We start from the raw sequence: 11,335 nt of genomic DNA, 5'->3' as shown, positions 1-11,335 counted from the left end.
TTGATGGAGACCTCAAACCAATACTGTGGACTGCCTGGCTTGAACCACAGATATCTTCACCGCCAGCATTATGTTGTAAATTCTTGACATTTTCTTCCATACTGAGAGACTGGCCACGTCCCTTATGGTCCACACATTCTGTAAAGGAGCAGGATAATGGAAGGAACTGCACTGGCTTACTGTACATCCAAGACAGGACCAAAAGGATATGCAGGGTGAGCCAAAATGAAGTTCCCCATTTCTCAAGGTCATTGCGCGAGGCAGAGGCAGCCGAGTGGGTTGGCGTTTGGGGGTGGTCCTTTGACAGGTTTTCAGTTGGCCACATGCCTTGGTCTGGTGTGCCCTGTGCTTTCGCTGTCTAAGCGTTCTTCAAAAACAACGAATCCGTCACCACTACGCGACACGCCTTCCGAATGCAATTCAGCATTCCTCCTAACAGTGACGTCCCAAATCGGAAAACAATTCCTCAATGGGTGACAGACGGGTACAACATTGAACAGAAAATCTCCAGGCCGTCCTCAGACTGTACGAACACCTGATGTAACGACATCGATTTTGCAGTCTCCTAGACGTTCTGCTCCATTTTTGAGGGCGATTTCGCATGAGCACCTTCATTTCCATCCATATAAAATGATGGTAGCGCAGGAACTCACTGAGAGAGACTGGGAGAGCCTTGAAGAGTTGAGCGCCAACATCCTGCAAACCATTCAATGAGGTGTGTCACATACGCGTGTTTAGGAGGCAACTAAAGGGCTTGAGTGCATGTAATTCCATGCCGGACCAGGGGGTGGCGAAGTGTACTAATTCTCTCTCTTGAGCTCTTGCAGACCATTCTAGGGAAATCCCGCCTGGCTCTGGGGCAGTCAATGATGTCACTTCCGGTTCCGGTCCATGATGACATCACTTCCCCTAATGGTCTTTAAAGCCGCCATCTTGTTGATACTAAGACAGGTCTGTTGTGAGAACATGTTTATGATTTTGAATCAGTTTTGCAGCCGGGAAAAATTACACGGATGGCCGCCCCAAACCTTCGCAATGTCTGATGGTCATTTTTGCTACAGGTGCCATCATCATTCACAGCTACGAGGCCCGTTTCCACTTGAATGGTTGCGTCAATAAGCAAAACCCTTGCTATTGGGCTGAAACCAACCCTTGTGAACTTCATCAGAGACCCCTGCACGGTGAGCACACGTGTTGCAGTTTGCAGAATTTGGCAGCGGTCGCCGTCACTTCAGATCGTCACATTGAAACGCTAGAGAACTGGAGGAAATGGATGTGGTGGATGCCAGGTTTCAAGCTTTGCAGGAGATGTTTCCGGGGAAGCTGATCTCCCTGCGCGGCGATGCTGGGTGGCCTTCACGTTCACCTGATCTCCCTACGTGCGATGTCCTCACCATGAAATCACCGCTATTCCCCTTGAAATGGCCAAACGAGTCATGTGAGCGTTCAGAAGTTGTCTCGAGGAGATGGTGAAAAAAAATCTACTTTGTGTCCCCTTTCTTGTGTCGTAGTGACATTTATTTTGTCTTGTAGTGTTTTTGTAGAATAAACATTTGAAATGTGGTACTTCTTTTTGGCTCACCCTGTATATAACCCAGGGGGGATGCCAGACACATTGGGGGCCTTTACAAAAGTCACCAAAGGTGAGGACACAGGCAAACGTTCTCTCAACTGCCAAAACTGCACATCCAAAAACCTTACATGACTTCAGTCCGGTGGTCCAGATTTCTCGTTTTAATATATTGATTAAGAGAGAGCTGCTGAACAAAACTCGGACCTACAGGGCAAAGAGAGGGCGGAGAACGACACAGCTGCTCTCCCGAATCTGCACCTGGAAGCCTCCAAAAGTCAGGCACTTTATTGATTTTACTTCTGTTTCGAATAAGATCCGGTCCCACCTTTTTAATTGAAAACCTGTTTGACAAATCAAAGTTCCAAAATGAAGTCCAAAGAGTGCTCAGATAACAGAGCAAACGTCACAAACATCCATGTACTTAACAAAAAGAGCAACATACGCAGGAGAAGTCACCACCACGAGCGCAATTTCATGAACCGCAAGGGACTACGGGTGTTGCTCAGCCTTTATAGGGCTGAGGGCGGTCCATTGCAGTGATGGGCGGGTGTGTCCCGCCTCTTGGGGGACCACCCACAAAACCAAAAGGAACATAACAGAAGATAATCAATGATTTTTAATGTAAAAAAAAATAAGTGAGATTCTTGAGCCCCAGCTGGGGGGAACCCTGGATGTAATGTGGCAGACCGCAGGTCCACGTGTTTGAGTAGGAAATGGAAATAAAAACACAATGATACGTGAACAGGAATCATTAAATGAATCACACTTCGTTTTTGTTTTTCTTCAGGCATTTCTTTCTTTCTTTCTTTCTTTCTTTCTTTCTTTCTTTCTTTCTTTCTTCATTTCATATATTTTCCCTCGTTTGTCCCATTTCTTCTGTTCTTCCATTTTCACTTGTGTAATAAACAGCCTCCTTCTTCATCATTTGGGCTCATTGGGTGCCTTGTTGGGGACAGGGATTGCTCGCCAGTGCCCCCTGCTGGACACAATACACTTTTGCTCAACTATTCAACTAGTCACATGCCAGGACCACGAGTGACAGTCGTGCAACATTAACAACAATAATACGAGGAACACCAAACCACCCGCTCTTCAGACGAGGTCCTCCACCTGAAGCTCCTCATGTTTGGGCCCGGCCAGCACTTGGATGAAGCTTGGGTTGCTGCTGGAGGAGGTGTTGGTGAGGCCAGCAGGGGGCGCTTATCCTGTGGTCTGAATGTGGACCCCAATGCCTCAGTGCAGTGACGGGGACGCCGTGCTGTAAAAATGGCACAGTCCTTCAGATGAGACGTAAAACCGAGGTCCTGACTCTCTGTGGTCAAAAAAGACCCCCGGGCATCACTTCGTAAAGAGTAGGGTGTACCCCGACATCCTGGATAAAATACCCACCACAGTCCCCTAATTGCCCCCTTATCTTTAAATTGTCTAGCTCTCTCTCTTACCCCTTCACCACTAATGTCTGGTGAGCATACTGGCACAAGAATGGCAGACATCCCATTATGTAGGTGGGTGCCACACACTGGTGGTGGGTGAAGTGGCTTCCTATTGTCTATGTAAAGCGCTTTGAGTAGCTAGAGAAGCGCGATATGAACGTAATTAATTAATGAATTATTATTATTCTTATTATAACACAACATAATATATTAAAAGCAACACAGGAGCTCATTGAGGCTTTTCTCCAAAGTGCCCTTCACCAGTCCAGCCTTTTGTTCAAATTCCTGGACAAATCCCCCCCGAGACCAGCCCCAGGACCCCCTCCTAGCGCCTTACCTTGTATCCATTGGGCTTTCCAGGTGGAGGGGCCCACGTCATGCGAATGTTCTTGGCGCTTGTGGCCTGTGCATTGACGTTCAGGGGCGCGGACAGACGTCCACTGGGGGAACGCGGGCTGACACTTTGGTTCTGTAATATGGCCTGGGATTCCAGCATATCTGAAAAAGAAATAACTTGTGAGTGAGTGACAGCGGCGGAGCATTTGCCTGAGGTCCCATGGCGTTAGGAGGCCCACGGTGCCTGTACGGTTGTTGTTTCGCAAGGCTTTGACCACCTTAATAAAAAGATCAGTGTCTGTCCAGTTACTGTCTCTCTCTCTGTCACTCCAACAAATGGCGCATCACAAACTTTTGTAGTACTTTATTATTACCCAAGGGGAAATTAAAATGTAAATAAATGTAGCAAATGTAGCAATAAAATGGATTGCAGACAGAGCATCACAAACATTAATGTTGCTTTTACGAATGTTTTACCAAATAGCATATAACAGAGACATATGCGTTGCATTTATCACTCCAACAGATGGCGCATCACAAACATTTGCAGTAATGCATTAAAATTACTGCAAATGTCTGTGAGTTTTCATTTCAGGGTTTATAATCTATTGGAATGCATTTTGTAATGCATATAGTAATAAAGCTGCGGTGGGTTGGCACCCTGCCCGGGATTGGTTCCCTGCCTTGTGCCCTGTGTTGGCTGGGATTGGCTCCAGCAGACCCCCCATGACCCTGTGTTCGGATTTAGCGGGTTAGAAAATGGATGGATAGATATAGTAATAAAGTACATTGCATTTGTCATTCCAACAGATGGCGCATCGCAAACATTTGCAGTAATGCATTAAAATTATTGCAAATGTCTGTGAGTTTTCATTTCAGGGTTTATAATCTATTGGAATGCATTTTGTAATGCATATAGTAATAAAGCTGCGGTGGGTTGGCACGCTGCCCGGGATTGGTTCCCTGCCTTGCGCCCTGTGTTGGCTGGGATTGGCTCCAGCAGACCCCCCGTGACCCTGTGTTCGGATTCAGCGGGTTGGAAAATGGATGGATGGATATAGTAATAAAGTACATTGCATTTGTCATTCCAACAGATGGCGCATCACAAACATTTGCAGTAATAAAATGCATTCCTACCAAAGTTTGTGATGTGCCATCTGTTGGAATGACAAACGCAATGGACAGTTTTCTGTTATATGCCTTTGGAGACTTCACATCCGGGATAAACTTTTAGCACATCATAGCGAGAAAGCCAAGTCGTGCTGGAAGGTTGCCCTTACCTGGTGGCATGATGGAAACCACAGTGTTTTTCCTTTCCCCGATGACCAAGTTAGGACTGGGGTCAAACAGCTCCACCTGAAAGGTCTCGGGTTTAATGGGGCCAGGATGAACGTTCGGATCGATGACGATATTCTTCTCCGTGTCCCCAGGGCCAAACTTGAGTGGACTGGACAGCTCAAAGCGGGAGGCGTTGCGGGTTCGCCAGTGTAAGGTGGCGGGTCCTTCTGGGTTTCGGGTTCGCACCACCGGGATGGTGTAAAGCTGATCCCGCGTGGAGAAAGTCTGAGAGCCTTTCTTAAACATGGCCACTGCAGGCTCTGTGACGAAGATGACAAAACAATCTTAAAACAACTAAGCAGCAGACAAAGGGAGTCAATTAATTAACAGTCAAGCAAAAACGTAACCGAGAAACAAGTTATACCTCAAACAATGAAGGCATTAAGTAACTCATTAATTACTGGGCAGTCATTCCATGTACTAATTAAATAACAGTTTCATTAATTAGGTCTCGGGTGATTAAGTTATGAAGGAAGGAAGTTGTGATGACTCATTCATACTACCTTAAAATAATGAGGGAACTGAGAAACCGCGTAACAGTCACTCAGTTCATTAATCGAGCAAATCGAGGACTTGAGCGATTCAATTATTAGCACTAAAGCAATTGCAAAACTGAGTCGTCAAGGATTGCTAAATGAGTCAATGACTAAGCAATTAGCATTTTTCAATAAATGATCATTCAAAGAAGTAGTGCCATTATTGCATAATTAACAGATTAGCAGATCAGTCTTATAGCAGTTCGTTGAACGAATGGCGAATGGCGTCGCTGAAACAGTCGGGGGTCTGAAGAAGCCACAAACTCCGTCCGTCCAGCAATGGGCTGTTTAACATGTATCTGAGTCACGTTGTTAAATGTACAGCAAAGGAATGAATGATAACTCAATTAGACCCCTGAGTCGTTAAAGAGGGTCAGTGCAGGCCTTTAGACGAACTAACAGTGCAGCGGAAATCCAAGGAGGTTAGAACTTCTTCTTTCGGCTGCTCCTGTTAGGGGTCGCCATAGCGGATCATCTTCTTCCATATCTTTCTGTCCTCGTCATCTTGCTCTGTCACCCCCATCACCTGCATGTCCCCTCTCAGCACATCCATCAACCTTCTCTTAGGCCTTCCTCTTCTCCTCTTGCCTGGCAGCTCTATCCTTAGCACCCTTCTCCCAATCTACCCAGCATCTCTCCTCTGCACATGTCCAAACCAACACCATCTCACCTCTCTGACTCCAAACTGTCCAACCTGAGCTGACCCTCTAATGTCCTCATTTCTAATCCTGTCCATCCTCGTCACCCCCAATGCAAATCTTAACATCTTTAACTCTGCCACCTCCTGCTCTGTCTCCTGTGCCACCGTCTCCAGCCCATATCACATAGCTGGTCTCACTATCGTCCTGTAGACCTTCCCTTTCACTCTTGCTAATACCCGTCTGTCACAAATCACTCCTGTCACTCTTCTCCACCCACTCCAGCCTGCCTGCACTCTCTTCTTCACCTCTCTAGCTCAATCCCCGTTACTCTGTACGGTTGATTGAAACTCGTCCACCTTCTCCAACTCTACTCCCTGCGTCCTCACCATTCCACTGACCTCCCTGTCATTCACGCACACACATGTATTCTGTCCAAGGAAGTTAAAGCTACAGGGTCTTTAAAGCCGAGACACAGTGGACAGGCCACCCCACCCTAAGAGACGCCCCTTTGGACCTACCTGGCGTGTCCGTGATGGTGACGGTGGTCCGTGGATATTTTCCCAGCTTGGCCGCGTATCGCGGGTTGGTCAGGTCCATGACAAACTGCTTTATCTGCTTGTCTGTCAGCAGAGCGTCGCTTTCCGAAAGCTCCAGCAGGTCCACTTTGACATTCTTCTGATTTTCTCCTGGCAGAAAGGTCAGCTCTCCCTCAGTAGATTTGTAGTCCTGGCACAGAGAGGGCGGCACGTTTTTAATGTTTGACATTTCATCATACAAATACACAAAGAAACAAACAAAATGGTGTCACGATTCAAAAACAGTAACAATAATTAAGAGTATTAGGAAAAACGTAAGGTAAAGGGAATAACATTCGCGACCTTGCGCACGCCAAGTTCTTAGAAGTTCTGCAGTCAATGTGTTGTTGATGGCAGCTTTTGTAAAATTTTCAGTAACCAAAACTTGTGTGATAAACATTTTGTTATGCCGCTGTGGGGTGTGTCACGTGTTTTTAGCGATTGGTGGATAGACGTAAATCGAAGCCATGAGGTCAACACCAGAGATGCAGCTTTTGTACTGCGGCACACACGTGCACTCGGGGGACAACTTCATCCGATGGTAATTCCACTCCGAGTCACAGGGTGGCGCTGTATCTAACTGCCCCTTTACAGAGGAAGATCGACGGCTGAAGACCACTGATGTCGCTCCTGGTGATCTGACTCTTCTACCTGCCCAGCCTCATAACTCATCTTACTGCAATCTGAACTACTCACGTTTGTAACAACGCTTTGTGTGGTTGGGGGGGGGGGGGGGGGCGTCACCTGGTGTGCCCCCAACAACTTTATGATCTTTTGTTATCTTCTTTCCATGACTGTTACAGATGGCGACCTTTCAGTAGTCGTGAAAGTTCTGCGCAGGGCTGCTACAACTTTGTGACATCACTCTGGGATCACAAACCATCATGGGACACTGGGAAAAAATGTTTGCCTAAGCCGGCAACAAGGCAATTTAAAGCACAATATTCAATGAAAAAGGTTACCAGTGAACACCGGCACATTTTGACAATCAATACTAGAGACGTTAGATGTGTGATGCTTTAAATCGCCACAACCCAGAAAGCATCCGAGGTTATGGATAAATGAGAACAAAGCATCCGAGATTACGGATAATGTGAACAAAACTCTCCTCATTCATTCATCATTAAAAAGGACCAGAAGAAGAGACGTGAGCCAACAGACAAGCAAAGATTCATAACCAGAAATCGTCAGAGCAGAAAACCAAACCCAAAATCGTTGTCGATATTCATTGCACAAAAGTCGTTTTCGCCAGGAACGCCGACTTCAAACGCTAAACTCTTTGATCTGTTTTTCTTCGTAAACTCAGATGATGAAGAGTTGTCCAGCATGATTTTCATACCACCTGTCTGCTAATGTCACTTCCGGGTCATTTCCTTAGCAACAGGATAGCAAAATGGTGGAACTCATGAAAACAAAAGATGCCATTGGATGCGTTTCCGATCATTTAAATAAGAAAACCATTAAGAAAATCAAAATCTACAGGCCAAAAAAGTTCAACAAAAGAAGAAAATTGTACACTGAGTTTGAAAATAACCAAGTGTGCGACGCTAGCCAGGAGTCGAAAACCGAAACAACCTTTCAGGAAATGACACACTGATGAAGAGAGAGTTTTGTTCTTATTATCCGTAACCTCGGATACTTTCTTGGTTGCGGCACCAGCGATTTACAGCATCAAACATCTGACATTATACACGAGTTGTCGTATGATCGAACGAGAGACATCAAAAAGGTTAGGGGCAGCCACCCGCATATTGTGCCCTGGCTGCAAAATGGGTAATTTGGTGTGAGTTGTTCACAGGTCAGAGTCCAAAACCGAACTGATTTAAGGCTGTAAAGATGGCGGCTTTAAAGGCCGAGACAGAAAGTGATGTCATCTGGACCGGAAGTGATGTCATCGTGTGCACCGGACCTGGAAGTGATGTCATCATGTGCACACTGAGACTGGACGTGATGCCATTTGGACCGGAAGTGCCCTCACCATATGTGCCAGAAAAAAACGGAAGTGACGTCATCATTGGCTGTGGAAAATGGAAGTGACATCATCAGTGGTGCCAGAACCATGCAGGATTTCCCGTGGATGGTCTGCTGAGGATCGAGAGAGAACGTCAGTGCACCTCGCCACCCCCTGGTCTGGTGTGGAATTGCCATTATTCAGGCCCTTTAGCTGCCTCCCATGCGCACGTGTGCCGCCCCACGCACTTCCGGTTACACCAATTTTACAACGTTGTAGCAACAGTAACAAAATGGCGTCCCATAAGCTTGAAAGCTTTTCAAATTTTAAACTACTGCACGTGGAGCAAACTTGTCAAGTTCTCCATATCCAATAGGACGAAAATGATGTAAAACAGAAAGAAAAAATCCAACATGATGACAGCACATTCACTCTGTGCTCTCCTTGGCTGCCTTTCCCTCCGTCAATCCCATTTCCAACGTCGGTTTGCTCAGAAGGCCCAACGCCAGGCGAACATTTTGAACAGGAAGACGAAACCCTGACGTGTCCGCTCCACTCACCTTCTTGTCTTTGGCCGTGAGATCCCGCGTACGGTACGTGACCATCGTGCGGCCATCCTCAATGATCTCCCTCACCACTGGAATTGTCGCCACCTTCTCTTGCCGGCTGTACGTGTAGGACGGTTGCAAAAACGACAGGATGCTCTTGGCTGTGAAAATAAGATGCACGGTCGTTAGGGCACATAACTAAGAGGGGTTCGGCCATGGGAATCCAGCTAGATACGCATTTTAATTGGTTAAGTAATTAGCTAATTGATCTGAAATAAATAACCTGACCAGTAAACAAATACACGAGGCAGTGGATTAACCCTTGACACTTCACACTTCTCTTGGATACGAGTGCAAGAGAAGCCGCCACCGAACGATGGCCCTGCCGCCCATTTGATTTTTTTCATGGGTGATGGTGGGCCTGACCACACCAGAGCACTGCCGCGCTTGTCACCTGTCACTCCCTGTGCGTACACACCGTGTTCCTTGATGACGGTGATGTTGACAAATCGACGTCCAATCTCAGCGATGCCTTGGGGCACCTCCAGGGCCTCGACTCGAAGCTGCTTTTTGTCATCGTCTTCATCCTTGATGAAGAGGGGCACCCGCACGTCCACATTCTCCACACCCTCCTGGAACTCGACCAGGCCCTGAGCATCTTGGGGACAAGAGAGGCTAATGTTCATTAAATGGTAATAGCGGTGTAGTGAAATGTCAAAAATGGAGGGAAAAGGACAACTTCAATGTCATTTTTAAAAGTTTGAAATGTAAACCAGTCATTGTCTTTACTTGGAATTAGTGACCTTAGACTATTGGCATCATGAATAAAAACAGTCTGCAATCAAATGACGCCAGAAAAGCGTAACGCATAGCGAGACTTGCGTCACATGCCTCAGACTGTCACTTTCACAGTAAAGTCCCACTGGCTTCGTAGCAGCAGCTCATCAGGTCCACCGGACCACTCACCTTTGTCAGACGCCACGGTGTAGTAACCCGGGACAACCTTCAGGTCGTTGAACCTGCCCAGCTGGACCTGCTTCTCAGTCAGCTTGACAATGTCTGGCTGAGCCGAGCGAGGGGCAGAAAGGACCGTGTCCACGATGGCGTGGTCCTGCCTGTGAGGGAGGAAAGAAAGAAAGAAAGAAAGAAAGAAAGAAAGAAAGAAAGAAAGAAAGAAAGAAAGAAAGAAAGAAAGAAAGAAAGAAAGAAAGAAAGAAAGAGCTCTATGAATCTTTTCTTGGATTTTTTGAAAAGAGATTCATGTAGAGAAGTAGGTAGGCATCCTATGGTGTCTCCCAACCTCTGAGTGTCACAGATGATGACTTAACTAACATCTGTCTGTTTGTCTTATGGCATTTTCTCTATTTATTTATCTAGCATTGAGAGACCCTAATCTATTCATCTACTGATCATACCTGGCATCCCTCATATCTATCAAGGTATGTTTCATATCTATTTTGCAATGTTTTCACTTGGTCCATGTGACCACAGCCAAGGACATTACTCCATATTAGCAGACAGGAGGTGTCTGTCACTGATGCCTTTCATTATTCGCTTGTGAGTCAGCCCTGAGAATATCGACTTTAAAAACTCAACATATACAAAACCTACTGCATTTGTTCCTCAGTGCCTACATTTGACATGAAAACAGCAAAAGTGCTACACTTAGCTTGTGTTTTTTTAATGTTGGCCTACACTGCCAAATACAAACAGCTGAAGGAATCCCATGGGAGAACACAAAATCATGATGGGGTCTTCAGCAATGAACTGGGTCTGTCAGGGGAGCAGGAGAGATTGGCCTTTACATGGCCAGCAGGAATGTCATTTGCCTTTCCTTCATTATATGATAGCCCACCAAAAGATCTATCTATCTATCTATCTATCTATCTATCTATCTATCTATCTATCTATCTATCTATCTATCTATCTATCTATCTATCTATCTAATCCTGCCAACTACGCTATCTATCTATCTAATCCTGCTAACTACGCTATCTATCTATCTATCTATCTATCTATCTATCTATCTATCTATCTATCTATCTATCTATCTATCTATCTATCTATCTATCTAATCCTGCCAACTACGCTATCTATCTAATCCTGCCTACTATACCAAATTCTATCTATCTATCTATCTATCTATCTATCTATCTATCTATCTATCTATCTATCTATCTATCTATCTATCTATCTATCTATCTAATCCTGCCAACTACGCTATCTATCTATCTAATCCTGCTAACTACGCTATCTATCTATCTATCTATCTATCTATCTATCTATCTATCTATCTATCTATCTATCTATCTAATCCTGCCAACTACGCTATCTATCTAATCCTGCCTACTATACCAAATTCTATCTATCTATCTATCTATCTATCTATCTATCTATCTATCTA

General features: G+C 45.5%; 1 protein-coding gene across 5 annotated transcripts in view; it reads right to left on the bottom strand.

Moving 5' to 3' along the window:
* The window catches only part of itgb4 (integrin, beta 4), a 99,376-nt gene that overhangs the window by 18,226 nt on the left and 69,815 nt on the right, over positions 1-11,335 (bottom strand). For all 5 annotated transcript variants that reach the window (XR_007933486.1, XR_007933485.1, XR_007933484.1 and 2 more), the window contains exons 24-29: positions 9,898-10,046; positions 9,410-9,589; positions 8,944-9,092; positions 6,376-6,583; positions 4,623-4,940; positions 3,344-3,504 (exon numbers count right to left, since the gene is read on the bottom strand). Coding sequence is in view for 2 of the 5 variants with exons in the window: in XM_051919040.1 (XP_051775000.1) it covers positions 3,344-3,504; positions 4,623-4,940; positions 6,376-6,583; positions 8,944-9,092; positions 9,410-9,589; positions 9,898-10,046 (1,165 nt within the window). In the remaining 3 variants the exon portion in view is untranslated. The remainder of the gene's footprint in view (positions 1-3,343; positions 3,505-4,622; positions 4,941-6,375; positions 6,584-8,943; positions 9,093-9,409; positions 9,590-9,897; positions 10,047-11,335) is intronic.

Source organism: Erpetoichthys calabaricus, chromosome 14 (genome assembly GCF_900747795.2).
Source record: "Erpetoichthys calabaricus chromosome 14, fErpCal1.3, whole genome shotgun sequence".
Lineage (NCBI taxonomy): Eukaryota > Metazoa > Chordata > Cladistia > Polypteriformes > Polypteridae > Erpetoichthys > Erpetoichthys calabaricus.
The sequence above is the reverse complement of the archived record's forward strand: the minus strand, read 5'-3'. Positions and strand labels throughout refer to the sequence as shown.